The 19,872-nt window shown below is 43.0% G+C and overlaps 1 protein-coding gene across 2 annotated transcripts in view; it reads right to left on the bottom strand.

Moving 5' to 3' along the window:
* The window catches only part of MAN1A1 (mannosidase alpha class 1A member 1), a 181,889-nt gene that overhangs the window by 3,278 nt on the left and 158,739 nt on the right, over positions 1-19,872 (bottom strand). For both annotated transcript variants that reach the window (XM_080937813.1, XM_080937814.1), the window contains exons 9-11: positions 16,665-16,780; positions 11,910-12,129; positions 10,981-11,153 (exon numbers count right to left, since the gene is read on the bottom strand). In XM_080937813.1, the coding sequence (XP_080793939.1) occupies positions 10,981-11,153; positions 11,910-12,129; positions 16,665-16,780 (509 nt within the window). The remainder of the gene's footprint in view (positions 1-10,980; positions 11,154-11,909; positions 12,130-16,664; positions 16,781-19,872) is intronic.

Genomic DNA, 19,872 nt, shown 5'->3' with positions numbered 1-19,872 from the left:
CTGATAAAAAGCTTAAGAACTATAAACTACAGAAAGGCCAATAAAATGGAAAAGGTACATGACCTATGGGCTCTGTTTTCTGCCCTGAGAGAAACCCTTTCATGGATGGTTTTGAAAAAGTCTGCATTCATTTCTAGTACGTCCATTGTTGGTCCAGAGGAAAGTCTGGTAGTTAAAAGACCACAGGCTATGTCTAGATCACTGTTTATTTTTGTAAATAAAGTTTTATTAAACCGTAGCTAGACTGTCTTCATTTGTTTGTAAAGTGTTTGTGGCTGTCTGCACCACCATGTTGGATGTGAGTAGTGGGGGAAGAGACTATATTGTTCTGTGTGACCTTTACAGAGAAAGCATGCTGATCTCCACCTATGGGTGTCCTTAATGTCAACTGGGACTGAAAATCGTTGGCCGACAAAGGGTGCTGAGCCCCTAGATCTACTTTCATCAGAATGTACCAACTCTCTCTCTTTCCAGTTAGTCCTATGGAAAGAAAAAGTATAGGTAACCATTACTGGTGTCAGTGGCTGGAAAATGAAGAAAAGTGAGTCTGGAATCCATTGCAAAAACCAGTGATTTCTTTAATACAGTAGAGAAGAAAATGGGACGAGTGCACTGACTACTCCAGAAGCTTAGAGAGAAATTGTAGCTGCATGATCAGAATGAATATTGGGAAAGGAGATGGCTTGGGCAGTATGGGGATAAAAATGCAAAGCTTCAAAGTCCCGCCTTCCATCGTGGTCTCTGCCAATAAACTGACTACTGTCTGTAGACTCTTTTCCCCAGAAGCCCCATTCTTTTTTTTCAGCCTTACTTATGTATCGTCGACAAATAAAACCCTCATATATTTGAGATGTATAAGCATGCTGCTTCATATACAGATTGTGAAATGACTACCACAATCAAGCTAATTAACATGTCCATAGCAGTTCGACTCACACTCGAGCACACACACACACACACACACACACACACACACACACACACACACACACACAGTGGTGAGAATTCTTGAGATACACTTCACAATGTAATTCACTATAGTTACCATGCTATATAGTGCAGTAAACCTCCAAAATGCTTTCTTCCCCCCTTTCTCTCTTCTGTCCTTCCATCTCTCTTTCTGTTCTTCTATTCCTCCCTCCCTCCCTTCCTCCCCCCCACCCACCGCCATCTCTCTCCCTCTCCCTCCTTCTCTCTGGGGTTTCTCTGTGTAGGCTTAGCTATCTTAGAACTTACACTGAGGACCAGTTTGGCCTTGACGTTTACCTGCCTCTGCCTCCTGAGTGTTAAGATTAGAGTCGTGCCCCCACCCCCCCACCAGCATGCTTTCATCTTTTAGCTGAAAAACTTAAACCATTTGAATAGTGTATGTGATATATATCCCTGTCTTCTTCCTCACCAGGGCCTGATAACTGCCACTATGCTCTTTAGTTCTGTTAAGAGCTTCTACATGGATGTGCCATCACACAGAGCCTTTGTGTATATGGCATGTTCTGTTCAAGATAATGTGTGAGTTTCATTGCATGGGTGTGTAACATCTTTAGTTCTTCATCTACTGAAGAGCAAAGGATATTTCTATATGTTGGTTATTGTGAATCCTGCTGCAGATATCTCTTAGGTCTTATGGCATGTCCTTGGATATATGCCCAGGAATTAGGTATCTTAAATCTTATGACCACTCTATTTTTAATTTTTAAAGGACCTCCATACTATCTGTCTTGATGGCCATACCAGTTTATATTGTCACCACCAATATACAGGGTTCTCCTTCCTTCACATCCTTGACACCACTAGTAATTGCTTGACTTTCTCTCCCTCCTTCTCTCTCTCTCTCTCTCTCTCTCTCTCTCTCTCTCTCTCTCTCTCTCTCTCTCTCAACTTTCTTATAACAGTAGTTTTCATAGAACTGAGGCGATCTCACCATGGTTTTGCTTTGCATTCCCTATGATGAGAGCTAATGGAGCTTTTTTTTTCATATAGTTTTTGGCTACTTCTATGTCTTCTTTGCAAAAAGAGGCCCACTGAGGTTCTTTGCCCATTTTCAGAATGGGTTATCTTTCATCACTGAGTTGTATGAAGTTGCCATTTTGAATAGTAGTTCCTTATAAGATACAGTCACCATGTGTACTTACACAAAGAAGGTAGCCTTAATACTACCAAGCAAAAATATCTTACTGAAATGCTATCATCCATGTAGTTGGAGAGAAAAGTCAGGATACAGTTACATGATAGCAAATGGTTGAAAATAATTTCTATGCCCTGCCACGTTAGCTTGTTTGTTTCCTCTGCTATGCAGAACTGTTGGAGACTGATGTGGTCCTGTGTGTTTTATTTTATGTTTTTGCTGTTCTGTAAGTGTCACATCCAATAAAATCATTGCCAGGCCAATGTTAAGATTTTTTTTCCTTAAAGTTTTCTTCTAGAAGTTTTGTTTATTTTAGGTCTTATATTTAATTCTTAGTATGTCTTCATTTTCTATATTGTATGGATTTTAAATTTATATAGGCCGCTTGTCTAGTTAATAAGCACATTTCAGCCAGGTTATTCTTTTATTACCACATGCTGGAAATTCTATTAAGTACATGGCCTAACTAAGAACTGCCATCTGAGACCTTGTCCTGATTCACAGTAAGCTCAAATGGCTCATCTTCACTGTTAACTTGTCTAGGGTTAGAATCATTTAGGAAATATGTCCCTGAACATGGCTCTGACAGTGTTTCCAGAGAAGCTTGGTTGAGGAGAAACATTCTTGATAACTATGGGTGGGGCCAATCCATTGGGTGTGGCCCCAGACTAAAGAAAAAGGAGAACATGAGAAAGAATAAACACTGACATTCCTTTCTTCCTGATTCCTGCCTGGATGCAGTGCAACCACTTACTTCATGTTTCTCCTGACTTGACTTCCCCAACATCACAGACACTGTCTTCAAACTGAGAGCTCAAATAAACCCTCCACTGTACTTGAAGATAATTTTTTTTTTGTCATAGAAGTTCAGTAACTAGTAGATAAAACTGCTACTGAAAAGTGGGGCAGTACTATGTATAATAAACCTGATCTTGTGGCTTGTGGGCTTTTCATACTTGTGGAGGGGCTATGGGAGAATCTGGAGAGCTTGGGTAAGCACCGTAGTGCCATAAGCAAAGGTTGATAAACTCTTGTGAGAAAAATGTGGACAGAGGAACCCAAACTCATGATGTTGTAGAAAGGACGATGGATTCTCCTGGGAACTCGACTTGGGGATGTGTTATATTCTGCAAAGAATCTGGCTGCACGGTTCTTGTGTCCTGAAATCTTGAGTGAGCCTGGAGCTCAGGAACAATGGGCTAAATTGTTTTGTGGAGGAAATGTCAAGATAGCATAGGGCACAGGCTGTGGGGTGATTATTTCTGAGCACATGTATCGTGATTTGCAGCAGGAAAGGGCAGAATGAGCTTAAAAATGTTAAAGAGATTAGCATACCTAAGAAACTTAACATGTTGCCCTGAGACTATGGGAAGGGTTCTCTGAGGGCAGAACCCCATTGTCCAAAGTTGGAATTTGTACAATTAGTTTCAAAGACGAATGTTGAATTGAGGACAGTGCTAAAGGGCTCCTCTGCTGGAAAAGAACTGCCTTGGAAAATTCTTCCCAAAATCAGCCACCAATGTACACAGAGGCCACCGTAGCTAAGGCGCAGAGATGCTCGTTTATTCTAGAGCTAGCAGCAGAGCTTAGCAGTATGCTTCACATAGTGGTGGTTTACCAGGAGTACAAAAATTCAAGAGTTTCTGGGTAATTAACTCTTACATCACAGTCCCCAAGAGTGACTGGGGCTACCAGTGTTTCTGTACAAAGAGGCTTGGAGAGACCATTGCATAAAGCTCTGAAGGTAAAGCCTAAACTGCAAAGAAGATACCAGAATGGTAGAGTTGTTAACCCTACTGGCCATCTGTTGATGATACCCATTGGCTTTATGTGGAACAGCCAAAGTGTGAGGGTACTTGGGCTGGCTGCAGCATGCAGGGTTCTTTAAAAACTTCTGAATCTCAGAATGATAGCACTACAAACCCTAGAGCCATAGGGTTTCTGTTTTTTTTCTTTTTTGGGGGAGGGGTTAGTCTTGTTTGGCAAATCCTTCCTTGCCATTATCCCATTCCCTCCCCACTTTGGAATGGAAAAACCTGCTCTATGTCACTGTATGTTGAAGGTAAATAATATAGTATATAAGATGAAATTTTGATTTTAGAGCAGCTGATGGTCGAAAGTTTGCCTTAAGTCCAACATGATTTATTTTTACTTCCACTTTTAAACAAAGCATTTTGCACTGTGAGGTGACCTGTGAGCCTTCTCTGGGGCCAAGGGTATTAAAGTATGCCTGAGCCTCAAGTTGAGTTGCCAAAGGTTGGACTGCTGATGCTTCACTGTCTACTCAATCCACTCAGTACCTCATGAACGTGTGAGCGCTGTAAGCATTGGAGGGTGTTTTCAGGAGCTTCACGGAGGGGAAAAGCCTTACTGTCAATGTGTGTCATACCATGAATGGGGCTCCAGGACTGAGTAAAACAGGAGAAAGCATTGACTTGTCTCTGAATCCTGCCTGTGCATTCAAGTTCCCTCCATTACGCTTTTCCCAGACATGGAGGATCTACCTGTAAACCATGAACTTACAAACATTCTTTCTTTATTAAATTGATTTTGGTTATTTTGTCAAGCAGTGAGGCAATTACCTAACAAAACTGTAGAAACAAAAGAGAAAAAGACCAATCAAAAATCATGATACATTAGGAGTAACAGTTAAATATCGACAATAAGTCAACGTTACTCGTAATTTCCTATTCTAATTTCTAGTACCAACATTTACATTTGTTTTCCTCTTATAAATCAAAGTTCTGTCACTTTTTCAAGTACATAAGCACATGTGTATTTCTGTATGGTGGGAAACGTGTGTATGGAGGCTGGAGAAAAAGTGCAAATGTAAGTCTCATGAAGACAATTCCCTCCTTTGGGACAAGGACTATCATTTGCCGGAAGCTGGTCAATTAGGCGAGGCTATTAGGAGTGGGTAACCATTCCCGGGGATCCTCTGTGCATCCCTCAACAATGCTGAGATTAAAAGTGCATGCTGCTGCTGAGCCTGGATTTTATGTATGTGGGGGGTGTTGGGGATTGAACTCAGGTCCTCGTGTTTACAAAGCAAGTATTTTAACCAACTTTGCCATTCCCTGGCTCCTCTTATTTTCTTACACTTATAATCATCCTTCAATTACCCGAATGTTACAGGCCTTTACATGTTAATTGAGAAAAACTTTCATAAGCTAGAAACGGGGTTTGAAGAAAAATATTATACTTTGAAAACTGAGCTCAAAAGAGAGGAAAGAGGAAGCATGTAGCAGTCCTGAAGGCTCATGAGCAAGTAGGGATACTGCACCCCAAGTTCAGCCACAGTGAACAGATACTGACAATGAGGTCACCGACTTTTCACATCATGGACTTACATAAGGCAAGGGAGAAGAGAGCAGCCATCCATGAGGAGAAGCACTTAATTGCTAGGTTAAAGAAAATTGAGCCAATGTGCTACATGAACAAAGAAAAGAAAAATTCCCCGTGATTTGCTACTTAAAAGAAAAAAAAAAAAAGCTTTGAAAAATGAAACGATGAGCCTAAAACGATGCTTGAGTTAAATTCTAAATCTTACACAGTAAGACAATGGAGGGAGAGCTCCAAGGGCAATGTCTGCACCCTATTATCTTTTCTCCCCTGTTTTTTGATAGAAAGGACTTTTTGATAAGCAGCCAAGTATCTGACGTGAAGATTAAGCCAAATTTTATTTGTAAGTTGAGAAAAAAATATGGTCAGCATTAAAAAAAAAAAGTGAGGTTATTCTGGGATGTAATGAAACTGAATTTCCAAATATTTCCTTAAAACGATCTAAATCACAAACCCTTTCATTGCCCATTCACTCCCCTGAAGCTCTTTAGGTGATAACAAGTGCAGGCCAGGCACGGTGATCAGCTCTCCTTTCAGTCCATGGAAATTTTCATTCATTCTTTCATTTGATACAGAGCTGGCAGAAGGATACAGTCGTGCATGCCTCTGAGTTTAGCCTGTAGGAGGCTTAGGCAGGAGTACTTTGAGTTTGAGGCCAGCCTGTGTTAGCTAATGATACCCCCAAGTGAAGCAAACAAGGAAACCCCAGCTACCTGAGCATCTTACCATCTATCTATTCAACCAACCGACGGAGAAAACAAAAGAGATCAGAAAAAGGAAAGAGATAAAGCATTGCCTTTGGGTACAGACAACACAGAGACATTTTCCTTTTCAGTTCATGCCTACTCATGGTTTTTCTCCCATAACTCCTCACTGGACAGTAGTTGTGCTGGCTAGTTTTTGTCAACTTGACATAAGTTACAGTCATTTGACAGGAAGGAGGCTCAACTGAGAAAATGCCTCTGTAAGTTCAGGCTGCAGGCAAGCCTTAAGAGCATTTTTCATGTTAGTGATTGATGGGGGAGGATCCAGCTCATGGTGTGTTGCCCACCTGATCTGGTGGTCCTGGGTTTTATAACAAAGGAGGCTGAGCAAGCCATGAGGAGCAAGCCTGTAAGCAGCATCCCTCCCTACATCAGGCCCTGCCTCCAGCGTCCTGTCCCATTTGAGTTCCTGCCCTAACTTCCTTCAGTGATGAGCAGTGTGATGTGGAGGTGCCAGCAACACCAATCCTTTCTTACCCAGTTTACTTTGGGTCACATTTCAGCACAGCAAAAGAAACCGTGACTAAGACCATAGTCAAGAACACAAAGTTGGTGAGAGTGGACCACTGACCTTAAAGTCTAGACTTCCTAATTCCTAGCCTCTGAAATCTCTTAATATGGGCAAAGCTCTCAATACAGGCAAAGGAATACTTACCACACTAAAAAGGCTTTTCAGCAGCCTAGCTATTTCCAAGTGTTCAAGATTTTCCATAAATTAAAAATAATTTAGAAAGAAGAATAGAAAACCTTTCCCAAGTCTAAATCAAAATACATGAACTGAACACTTATGTGCACTGGCTGGAAATGCTGTCCTCTTATTTTGTATAATTAATATGTGCTAATGACAAAAATCCTCCCCAAACAAAGGTATAAATGTTGAGTTATGAGGAATGAGAAGCTGGGGACAGCAGGTTTTCTGGGCAAACAAGATGGATTCTTATTCTCACCATTTCTCGGAGGCGGAAACAGTCCCATCTTGAGATCATTTCATTAGTCTGTTCTGGCAGCACTCAGCCTCTGGGCATTTTGTGTAAGGGCTTATGTTATTAGGGACCGAATGTGCTGCAGCGTGCTAATCGCAGAGGACAGGATGTTAGGGCTGTTTATAGAGACTGTAGCTTGGATCCGTGGATGGAAGACAAACTTGACCCCGAGTGATTATAATTTGGGGTTGGCAGGGGAAGCCAGCGGCCAGCATGACCAGGCAGACACAAGCAAGTCAGGAAGTACTGCTATGAGGATCAGAGTTGAATAGCCAATCCACGGAGATTTGTGAGCATCCACCTCCAAGCCATAACACCACTCATGGTGTCTTATTGAAATTGCTCTGGTCTCAAGGAAAGAAAAACAACCAACCAACCAATCAACCAAATAAACAAACTAAGACCCAGGCAACACAAATGTATCAAAGAGAGTCTGGAGAAGGAGAAGCAGGATTGGGAAAGAAACACCATTCTCGTAGATTCTGGATGTCGGTGTGCAAAGCCTGAGGTGCAAGGCACCAAAGAAAACTGAAAAAAAGCAAAGGCCTTATCATCTGCGGATCACCTGCGATATCACCTAATCTGTATGAATAAGTAGGCACCGCCATTATTCAGATAAATCTTATCTGCCAGCTGTCACCAATTCAGTCGAGACAAATGCACAACAGTTCTTGCCGTTACTGCAGGATGGCAAATTAAGTACCGGGTAGAAGTTACTTCCGGTAGATGTGTTCACTGGTGACCAAATGATTATGATTACTGGAGTGCTATTTACTCAGGAAGGCAGGCTCCAGCGCTGCATTGTGGGGTATACATGGCCCTAATGTATTTAAAATAATTATCCTATCTAATGAAGACTTGGAAATCGGTTTTCCTGAGTGTATTAGTGAAAAAACACAGAGAAAAGGGTATTGTGTGTGTGTGCGTATGTGTAATACAAATGTAACATGTAACTTCGGGTATTGATTCTCATTTTCTGTCTTGTTTGTGGCAGGATCTCTTGTATACTCCACGCTTCTTGGCCCATGAATTTCTGTGGATTTTCCTATTTGCGCCTCTCATCTTGTCGTAGAAATACTAGGGAGGATAACGGACCTATGCTAGCATGCCTTGAACTCTGAGGCCCCACTGTGTAAGGCTCATACTTAATCATTGAGCCATCTCCAACAGCTCAGAATGCTGCGTTTGACTATAGAGTTCTACTAGGTGCCTTTTCGATTCCCTACATTTCAGTTGAGTTCCCTGATAAGTGATGCGCAGTAGAGGTTGTGAGGAGGGAGTTTATTGAGATGATATTGATGGACGAGTGAAACAGGAGGTAGTAGGATCGGTGCAATGAGTGGGTTCCGGCTGTAGGGCCACAGAGAACATGCCATAGAGCCGAGCCATGTAGTAAACATGCGCAGGGGAAAAAGTGTTCTTGAGAGAAGAATAAAATGGTCAGACACCAGTTCTAGAATCTCATTGGCCAACTCCCCAACCACAGTGAGCTGCCTACAGGAAAGTGAGCCCACCTCTTCCTGGCATGGCTGTTGCCTGTGATCTCTTAGGGTTAAGGAGAAGCAACAGCCAGCATCGGAATGGCTATGAAGCATGGCACTTCTGCTAGGCAGTAAGGGCGCTGCACCGGGGCTGCCGGTGAATCGCAGGGACCACGAAGAAGAGTGTCGGCACTGCCTATCGGGTCATGACTTTCATCCATAAGGAAGTCAAGACCTCAGGAGTCTGTGCTCAGCACAGGGAAATAATTTCATTGCACATGTCACATTAAGTAAAAAAAAAATGAGATAAAATTCACCTACAGGAAATCATGGCTATTATTACAAAGACACCCCCTTCACTGAAACAATCAAGCAAAGTCATTTACTGCCCACCACGTACCAGAGATCTCCTGTTTTTGATAGCCTTTCTCATATACTTATTTTTTCTTTTTTACATTTAATATCCGTAATGTTGCCATGAAGTGCTGTGGTGAGTGCTCTTGAAATGACGACGCCTCCTACAAATCATGCTGTTAGACTTTTCTCTTAATTCTGATTGTGTGTGTGTGTGTGTGTGTACAGCTACGCTGACTTGTGTGAGCATATGTGGAGGCCAGAGGTCAATGTTACTTTGAATTCTGAAGTAGCTCGCTGCTGTGACCAGACCGGCTGGCCAGTTGAGAATTTGCTAGTGTCTGGCACTCTTAGCATTGGGGTTACATGATCACACAGTCATGCCTGTATTTTACATGGGCTTGGGGATTGGGGGTTCTGAACTCAGACCCTCAAGTCTGCACAGTAAGCCATATCGTTTTTGAAACAGGATGCTTTCAAACTAGGTATGGAGCAAAACTTGACCTTGAGCTTTGATCCTGTTGCTCCCTGAGGGCTGGATTCTAGGTGTGCACCACTGTGCACGGTGAATTGGTGCAACAATCAGACCCCAGGCTTATGTGCTGCCATACAAGCATTCCAGCAACCGAACCACACCCCCAGCCTTGATGTTAGATCTCATGAAATATGTTATCCTTTTGTCTCCAAGTTAAATGGGTATTTGCAATTCAAGCTCATAATTCCTTTGCAGGCCAAGTCTCAGCCAGTCCCTTATCACGGAGGCTTGACTGGAATCCACTTGTAACACATTTTCTTCTAGAGGAGAAAATCGTAAATTTAAACGGGTGTAATCACTACTGATTGAATATAATTAGAGAACTGAATATTCTCCCGAAAATGACTGATGATTAGTGACAGCAGATACACTAGGTGAAGTGGGTGGTGAAGCACGTTAACCAATGGCTTCCCGACGGGATATTTAGCTTGACGTGGATTTCCTGAGACGTCTCAGAGAAGGTTTTCTATTAAGAAGCGAGGGAGAAAGGAGTAATTAAAGCACCTGCCCGCTCTTACTCTGTGTGATTTCTCTCACACTTTTCGGCATGCTGGTTCTTGAAACCAGCCATGGTTTGATGTACTGCTGAAGGCACCTCCTATGGCCCGGGCACAACACATTTAGGAGATAATGCTCCATATGTGGTAGGAAGAGACCCAAGAAAAGTAGTTAAAACACCATATTCTGAGCTAGAGTAGAGAGATTCTATTGGTTGACAACCATTGTCCAAGGGAAACTGTTCTTCCTAGAGCTAAGCACCTTACCTCACTCTCAACTTTTCTAATGCTGAGATCCTTTCTACAGTTCCTCATGCTGTGGTGATTCCCAACCATAAAAGTATTTTCATTGCTACTTCATAACTGCAAGTTGGATGCTGTTATCAACCTTAATATAGATATCTGAGATTCAGGCGATCTGACAAACTAACCTCAAAGGGGTTGTGACACACAAAAACAGAGGACCTCTGCTCTAGACAAAAGCCCAAGGACCAATGGGAAACACGGAGTCTGAAGTGATTTTAAACAGACAACAGACAGTGTTGAACATGCAGAAGCTGTCCAGTAACCCCAGCGGAATAAAGCAACCACTCTTTCCACAGTTAGGGTAACTTCAGGCTGTAACATGCCTTTCTAGATCTTTCTGTCTAGATCTATACCCTTCAAGATCTATATTCAAGTCACCCTGTAATACAGTCTTATTATTGTTCTATAAACCAAAGCTGAGGTTGACACTACAGAGTGAATTAGCCCAAAACAGCCAGTGTCGAATGGAGCAAACTTGATAAACGTATGGAAATCTCAGAAAAGTTGCCACAGCAGATTTGCAGCCAGCTCTGAACATTTTTTTTTTGCACTAAGAAACTGGTCTGTAAGAAATATGCAAACTAAAGCATCACCTCTACGGCCTCCCAGGCCCAGGTCCTGTACTTGGGGTCGTGAGTCAGTCGCCACATGTACATGTATGTCTCGATGACCTCTGGCCGTAAGATGTAATACTTTTCATTTTGCCTCGTGGCAATAGCTTCCACACCGCCATCGAATCGAAATGCTTCTGGTCCCAACTTCACATCTAGAGCACATGCAATCAGTTAACAAGGGTTACCTCCTGGATAAGAGTCCGACCTTGGCAAAATCAGAACGTATGTAATAACCTTGAAGACAGATGGCAGGGTGATCACGGGCTACTTATACACAACTCGTAACAGCCACGACACTTCTAAATGTGTATCAGCTAAAATAATCCATTTTGGGAAGTGAAAATTTACCCCCCCCCCCCCCCCCCCGGTTTACCTCCTATCTACTGAAAACCCACCAGGTGTTTATAAGGTACTGCAGCCATTTGCCAGTGAGCGGAAATCTTAGTGGTTGAGAATTCTCTTGGAATGTTCCCAAAGGCCAGTTATTTAATCTTTGCATTCGTGCCTATGTTATAAATAGGAAGGCAGACATATAATTTCCTTATGGGGCTTGGGGGAAGCCTCTCTTTATATTTATATCAGAGACCCTTGCTCAGTGTTATTGAGGTAAAGCAAAGGTATTTTTGTATAAAGCAGTGACTTTTAAGTACAAGTATAATTTCTTTTAAGATACTAGTATCATCAAATTTCACAGCAGTTTTACTTCCCTTCCCTCCCTCCCTCCCTCCCTGCCTCCCTCCCTCCCTCCTGATGATAGTTATGGAAAAGCTTGAGGATCTCAGCTGTTTTACTTCCCTTCCCTCCCTCCCTCCCTGCCTCCTTCCCACCTTCCCTCCCTCTCTCCCTCCCTCCCTCCAGATGATGGTTATGGAGGGAATGGAGTGTGACGGAAAGTAACAAACACTCACATGTGCGGTTGTAAGACTCATGACAGGTGCGGGCAATTTCAGCTCCGAGTTCAAGGTAGTGTTGGGCCCGGGCTTCCGGGGCTCCATCTGCCCCCAGTGCAAACATGCCTCCTGCAAAGCACGTCAAGTGGCCCATCTTGTGCTCCAGGAGGCCCCCTTTCCACTCTGCGATGTACGTCAGTCCCCCACTTGACTTGCGGATCAAGTGAGTCTCGATGGCCTGAAGAGAAGACATTTTAAATGGTCCTTAGCTTTCCTTGAATTCATAAATTCTATATTATTATTGCATAACCAATTATTTCCTTTTTTCCCCTCTTTTCCTTTGAGACATGGCTTTGCTATAGATCATAGATTGCCTTGAATTCACTATGCAGGGTAGGATTGCCTTTCACAGAAATCCTCCTTGCCTCAGCTCTTGAATGCTGGGATTTATTTAGGCATGTGCCAACAACACTCTCAGTTTGATACTATAATTAAAAACATACATATGCACTTTAATTGTGTATATAAGCACAATTAAAACAACCACAGTTTAAAACATTCGCGTTTTCTTGTTGTCTCAAATCTAATTCTTTTCTGAAAGGTTCCTGCTCACTGTATTCTTCCCTTTCTCTGTGCCCCACTTACTCATCTGGTTACTATTTCCTCTATTGGCCTGCCCCATTGGCTTTGTTTGGCTCCATGACCAAACACCTGCCATCCTCAGTCCCTAAATGCCATCCCCTTTCAAAGACAGGACACTGAAACCATGTCTCAGGTGAGACAGTTCAAAACCCAGGTCCCACTGTAGATGGCTCTAAGATCCATGATGCTGGATTGAGTTTTCTCCCCTTTAGACTTGAGCAGCAGAAGAGAGCAGCAAAGATGGAGTGCTTCGGGGTCAGAGTAAAAGGATTTAGGTGATATCTCGGACACTGGTGAGGCGTATTGCAGGTAACTTGTTCATCATACCTATGTTTTAGTAAACTCCTCATCCATAACATGAAAACAATGTTTAAAAGAATTGAGTAACCCCTTTCAGCTCTGTCAGTCCTTTCTTTAGCACCTTCATTGGAGTCCTGTGTTCAGTCCGATGGTTAGCTGCAAGCATGCTCAGCTATATCTGTATGACTCTGGCAGAGCCTGTGAGGAGGCATCTCTATCTGCCAGTAAGTACTTCTTGGCATCAGCAATAGTGCTTGGATTTGGTGGTTGCAAATGGGGTGGATCCCAAGGTGAGGCAGCCTCTGAATAATCTCTTTCTTCAATCCCTGTTTGGTTGCAACCTCTTGTGAAGAACAAAATTATCAACCAACCAAGCCCTCCACAATTCCCATGGACTAAAACACCAACCACTGAGCACAAACTGAGAGACCTATGGCTCCAGTTGTGTATGTAGCTGAAGATAGCAGTGTCTGGCATCAATGTGAGAAGAGGCCTTTGGTCCAGGGAGGGCACGTTGTCCCAGTGTAGGGGAATGCCAAGGCAATGAGGTGGAGAGGGTGTTTAGGAGGAGTGAGTGAGCCTTTGCGGAGACAAGTGGAGGGGAAGGAGGAATGGGAGTGGGGTGGGTGAAGAGGATAACAGTTCAAATGTCAATACAGAGAGTATATATAATAATACATGATAACAATTTCAATAGAAGAATAAATAAGCACCTGGGAAGATTCTGGAATAGAAACTGGGGGGGGGGGGGGGGAGAATCAAGTATAGACACTAGCCCTGCTGGGTCATTATTTACAACTCTTGAGACCAGTCAGATGATTGGGGGGATGGCTCGGTAAAGCATGGGGAAGCGCTGCCAGTGGTGGCATTTGCTGTGATCTCGGTGTTTGGGAGGAGAAAGTCAGTGGTCTGGGCCTTGATGGTCTCCTCAGCAAGCTTCAGTGTGAAGACAGACCATGTCACCCGAGGAGTGACCTGAGCTGGCCTCTGCCCACACTCCCACATGTGTATCTACACGTACACAGAGAAATTAAGTCACTCAAATCTTATGAGAAACATTCTGCTGTACAGTTAAAACATTTAAAGCAAATGGCATTTAAATCAAGGATAAAAAGTATTATTTACAAAACGGATTTGTAAGACGTATTTTTATTTATGTCCGTGAACTGCCGATATATATTATCAAAAAAACTAGGTTAGAAATAAAATTAGCCTCGTGTCTTTTTAAAAAATATTAAAAAATAAAGAGTATGAACTAGGTTTGGAATTGCTAATTTCCAATTCTTCTGATAGAAACTGATCACATAGGAAGAAAAGGACTCTCGTGGGGTCTGCAGTGATCTCTGCTGTCAGAGAAAGGAGGGCTTTCAGGATGCATTTGGGAAGGGAGAAGGATGGCTGACAATGGGTATGTGGGCAGGTGAAACCTTCCCTACCTCTGTTAGAAGTAAAGAAACAAAAGCAAGAGCATAAGAAACAGATGAACAGCACTGTGCTCATTAGCTGTGGTGAAGCTGACTTTATTGATGGTTTTGTTACCACATTAATATTTCATTCTCATTTAATGCAACTGAACTTCCCAGCTATTTACCCTTCTCATAGTGCAGATTGCAATAAAGTCCTTCAAGCAGATACTTGTTCATCAGTCAGGAAATTAGTCTTTCTCCATGGCAAGAGAAACAGCTTTTGAACACAGATTAGAGAAACATTATTACCCTGTTATGAAGAGTGAATAAACTGCTATCTTACTTTTCACATGATTCTGACCAACTTGCTGCCTCTTAAAATAAACTAGGATGAAGTTCTGTGCCCAAAGCCATGGTTTTGTGAGGAAGGGAAAAAATTTAAATAGACTCTAATGTAACTCTAATAAATACAATTTTGTTAGACCCATGGGGAATTTATTCAGGAAAAATGCATGATATATTCTGTGGTTTAATTCTCCCGCATTTATATTCAACAAAGCTCACGGACTCTTATATGATAGGTTACCTGCCCCCACTACAGTCTTTGTGTGGTGTCTAGGGAGGGTCAAAATAACCAGCAGAGAGGCCAAAGTACTGACTAGTTAAAGCACTCCTATCTGAATCCACCTACAGCTAAAACCATATCCCCACTGACTCACTAAGTCAGAACAATCATACACACTGCCTTCTCTTGAAAAGAACAGGTGTGGTTGCTGGTTTGTATTGTTATGTTTTCAGGACTTGGTTTGTTGTTTTCTACCTTTGCTTCCAAAACTTGAAAATATGCAATGGGTTGATTTTTTTTTTTTGTTTTTTTTTTTTTTTTTGTTTTTTACAATTAGGAGTCACAGGGAAACACTGCCTCATCTGCTCTGTATGCATTTTCCTGTCAGTTGTTTGTCTAAACAGAAAATGCTAACAGTTACACGGGCACAGTTCTAAAATTTTGGGAAAAAAAAATCCTTCAAACAATTTTTCAAAGGGGCTTTTCATGGACTACCAAGGCCTTAGAGGGCAACTTGGGTATTAAAGTGGTTAAAATGTCTGCTAGCATGTTAATCAGATGACACATGCAAACCAAATTATATGGAAAAGAATTCTCCAGAGTAGTACTCAAAACCTCACTGTGAGGAGGAAAAGTAACCTTTTTAGGAACAGGCTCTCTAGAGGACAGGACCAGTGGGACCACAGTTTAGCTAGCATTTGATGCTCATCATAAAGGCTCCATTACAGTCTTTCTCCTAAGGAGGTTCTGATGCCTGCTTGTGAGAGTGAGGAGCTGTGGTTGGCCCAATGAAGTCCTCAACTGATCCTGTGAGGACAACTACAGAACACTCAATACAGCTAGCCAGGTCACAGCAAGCTACACTATTTTCCAACAAACAAACCACCCATGGCTATTAGAGGGTCAGTACATTTAGAATAAAGACTTAAAAAGATGGTATTACAGGTTTCGAAGGCCAGAGGTGATAGTGTGTGCCTGAGATATCAGCACTTGGGAGGTGGCAGCAGGAAGAATAAATAGTTTAATGTCATCCTGGCTAGGTAAGGTTCACCGTGCCATCCAGGACAGATGAGGACACATTTCAACCCCCTACCCCCATAAGTGAATAGTATTGATTACAAAAATACTCTGAGCATTCAAGAAAAGGGTTAATTTTCCATGGATTTAGCTATACTTGTATTAGATCTCTGGAGATGAGATCGAATTGAAGGGCACTGGACCATGAGTGAGCATCTGCAATTTCAACTTAGTTTTCAGACTGTTAAACCCCAGGTTCCTTCCCCATAATGGAAAGTGTAGCAATAAGAAAAGAATATAGTCACATTCTTAGGGAAAGGGGTCCATCCCAGGTAATGTGCCATCAGGCAACGACACTGGAGCAACATAGTAGAGACACCAGTATCTTAGGAGACTGTCTTCCATAGGATCTCTTGTTGACCAGAATGGTGTCTGGTCTGTGACCGCTTGTCTTTACACAGGTGGCTGTAGATCAGGCTGGCCTGGAACTCACTCTGTAGTCAGTGTGACTCTAAACTCAAAGCAGTCCTTGTACCCTCTGCACATCCCCTCTCCAAATGCTGGAGGCACAGGGGGATCACCACTATGTCTGGCTAGATATACGACTCTTGGGTGAGATTCGAACTACATAGCAACTTTCATTGTTCTGTTAGAACGAAGATTGTAAGTATAGTCATTATTGTCAGGATGACACTGTAGACGTTGAACTCTCCCTAACTGAAAATACTTTATACGCCACTTATGGGGCATTCTATTTCTTTCTTTTTTTTTTTTTAACACTTCTTTAATAGGCAAGTTGTAAGGCAGAACAGACTAGAGAGGATGATTTAAGTATCGGGTTACCTGAACAGCATCAAAATACATCTTCTTGGCTTCGAGATCTGTCTTGTCAGACATTAGCCATGCCTTAAGCAAATATTCATAAAAGCTGTCTCCGAGTCCTCCAACTGACACATGATCTGAAAGAGAGAAGGAAATTGATTTCCCAGTGACTCAGCTTTCAATTCAGATAATGCAGCAAAATCATGTCAGTGGCTAGGATTCAAAACCGGTCAGCTGCAGTTCAATGGAACATGTGAGGCCCAACAGAGCCCCTCTTTTAGGAAGATATTCTGAACCCAGCAGATGGGCTGTGAAGTCATGATGTGTCCTCAATATTCACCGGGCTACTCCTGCAAACATGAGGAGAAGTTATGGGGGATGGGTCATGTATAATTCTAAAAACCTGTTCTGTACTAAAAAAAAAAGGGGGGGGGTGAATTAAAATGTTCTGTAGCCTATATTTAAGTGTTTTAACTTTAGTTTAGACCTGAGTAATATAAAACTCCATTAAAAACATAAGCCAGGGACTCCTTGAGTTCACGTAGTTTTTAATGCTACATACTTTTCTATTGTTCTAAGTTTGAGGGGAGAAAGCAGATGTGGCAGGACTGGAGCGCTGCAGCCACACCTCAGTAGTTAAGAGGCTGCTCTTCCAGGGGACATGAGTTCAATTCCCAGCATCCACATGGCAGCTCACAAGTGTCTGGAATCCAGCTCCAAGTGATTTGACACCTTCATACAGACACACACGCAGGCAAAACCACCAATGCACATAAACCAAAAATAAATAAATAAGCCCCCCCCCCCCCCGCCAAAAGAGCAGCCAGGAGGTGGTGGCACATGCCCTTGATCCCAGCATTTGGGAGGCAGAGGCAGGTGGGCTCTGGGAGTCTGAGGTCAGCCTGGAGTGAGTTCCAGGACAGCCAAGGCCCTGTCACACAGAGAAACCTTGTCTTGAAAAACCAGAAGGAAGGAAGGAAGCAGAAGATGGACTGGCAGTCTTCTAATACCAAAATCTCACAGCACACTTCACCTTCCACGGCCACTGACTGTTGATCACGCTTGGCCTAAGGCAAAGATCACCTATTTGTGTTTACAGCAAGAAAATGGCCACCGAGGCTAGGAGAGAGCACGGGGTGTTGAGAGCCATTTGACTCCACAGCCTACAAAGGGCTTCACATTTGGATGCTCGTTTTTCATCTTGAGACACCAACCATAAAGGAATGGTTCGTCATCTTTTAAGCAAATTGCTTCCAAGCCGCAAGCACAATAGATGGAAAACACTATGCCTAGAATTGAGGGAACACGGCCATTAACGAAATGGCCTTTCGAAGTTTCCTAACACAGAGCTAAATCTGAAATGAAATGAGGATCTCTTGACTTGGTTATCCAGGAGTGCATTAGCATATCTCCTCTCTCTCTCTCTCTCTCTCTCTCTCTCCTCCTCCTCCTCTTTACTCTCCTCCTTCTCCTTCTATTGAAAAAATTCTACTTTCTGATTTCCCCTTCCACAAGCAGTGAGCTCCGAACGCTACACACTGTACTTCCCATGTGTTTTTGGGCAAATCCCGCCCCTCCCTTCCTCTCTGTTCTTCCCAGTGTGATCCTGGCTCAGGCCATCACTACTTCTGTCCTAGTTAGCTTTAACTGACGGCTTGACACAGCCTACAGTCACCAAGAAATGACTCCCAAATGAGAGACAGAGACTGGCTCAGATTGACCCGTGGGCGTATCTGGGGGAAGACTGCTTTCATTATCAGTTGACGTAGGAGCGAGCACTTAGCCCATTGTGGGCTGTACCACCTAGACAGGTGGTGATAGGCTGTTTGAAAAAGTTACAAGAAGTTCAAGCCAGGGGGTGAGCCAGCCAGCATACTTCCCCACTGGCTTCTATTTCATGTTCCCCTCTGACTTCCCTCAGTGATGCCTTATGAACTGGAAGTGTGAGCCAAACAAGGCCTTTGTCAGTTAGGCTTGCTCAGAGTGTTTCATCGCAGCAACAGGAAGGACTTAGAATAGCTCCTGTTGGTGGCTTCTGCAGGGGCCACAGATCTCATTTCCTGCTTTCCCTCTCATGGGAGCGTGCTATTTCTACTGAATTTTAGTAAAGTTTAATAGCAAGGTCACTTCCTCAACTGTCACAGTGCTTGGGCAGCTCCATGCTGTCCTGCCCACTGTGCTGGACATGGAAGTCAGCATGTCCTTGGCTGCAAGATGATCTGCTGCCAATCAACCTTTCTCCACAGTCTTGGCACCTGACCCCTTCACAGGAGTCTGGTCACCACTAACTCAAAGCCCTCAGACCCTGCCTCTTTTGGAACCAGGAAGGACTTTCAAGTCTCAGTCTTCGTGCTATTGGCCACTTGGTCTATGCTCACTTTTCATATTTTGGGTCCTCAAAATTATCAGCTTCTATCTCCCTTGGGGCTTCTGCACATCTTATTTTCACTGAAGGAAAAAAGACATCACATGGAGGACCACACACAGACCTTTCTTGGAAACCTTGGAGGTCTGCCCCTCCCTTCACAAGTTTCCGGACAGTGTGCCTTTGTCACAGTGTTACTTCCAGAGTGTGGTCCAAGCATCTTGTCACCAACTCTCATGATTCACAAGGACAGAAACAGGTCCTTATGTGCGACACTGGGTCCCGACAAACCTCTTTCCCTCAAAACTAAGGGTTATCAATGTTAATAGGGACTAGTGATTTCAACTAGTAGGGCCCGGTTTTACATATTAAATACACAATTTCCTTATTATGAACAGTCCAGAATCACATGAATTCAATTTTAGGGAAAATATGTTTTTAAAGTGGTAGGTCTGATTTCTTAAAATAGCAGCGTGTGACCTTTACCGTTTCCTAAATGAATTACCGCAGAAACCTCTGACATTTACAAAGTAAATAGACTAAGTAGGGTCTCATCAATAACGAGACCTGCTGTTGTAAGCACGGCTGAAGGAGTCAAACGCTAGTGATGCATGGCAAAGCAAATCCCTTCCCAGTCACTGTCAAAATAACAAGGGCCAAATGAAGTTATGGGGAATGACGGCCCAGATGCAGACATGCCCTTCGGAGTCAGAGCAGTGACAGAGGAAAAGCAGCCTGGGAAGGCTGAGCACTGCCCCTTGGGTTATGAGTCCACAATGAGGGAGAAACAAGCTTGGGCATCTGCGGAGTATTTTATAGAAAAAAAGGGTTACATAGCAACATATTTATTTTAGTTAATTTTGG

Source organism: Micromys minutus, assembly GCF_963924665.1.
Source record: "Micromys minutus genome assembly, chromosome: 25".
In the NCBI taxonomy this organism is placed as follows: domain Eukaryota; kingdom Metazoa; phylum Chordata; class Mammalia; order Rodentia; family Muridae; genus Micromys; species Micromys minutus.
Note: the sequence above shows the minus strand (reverse complement) of the source record. Positions and strands in the feature narration are given on the sequence as shown.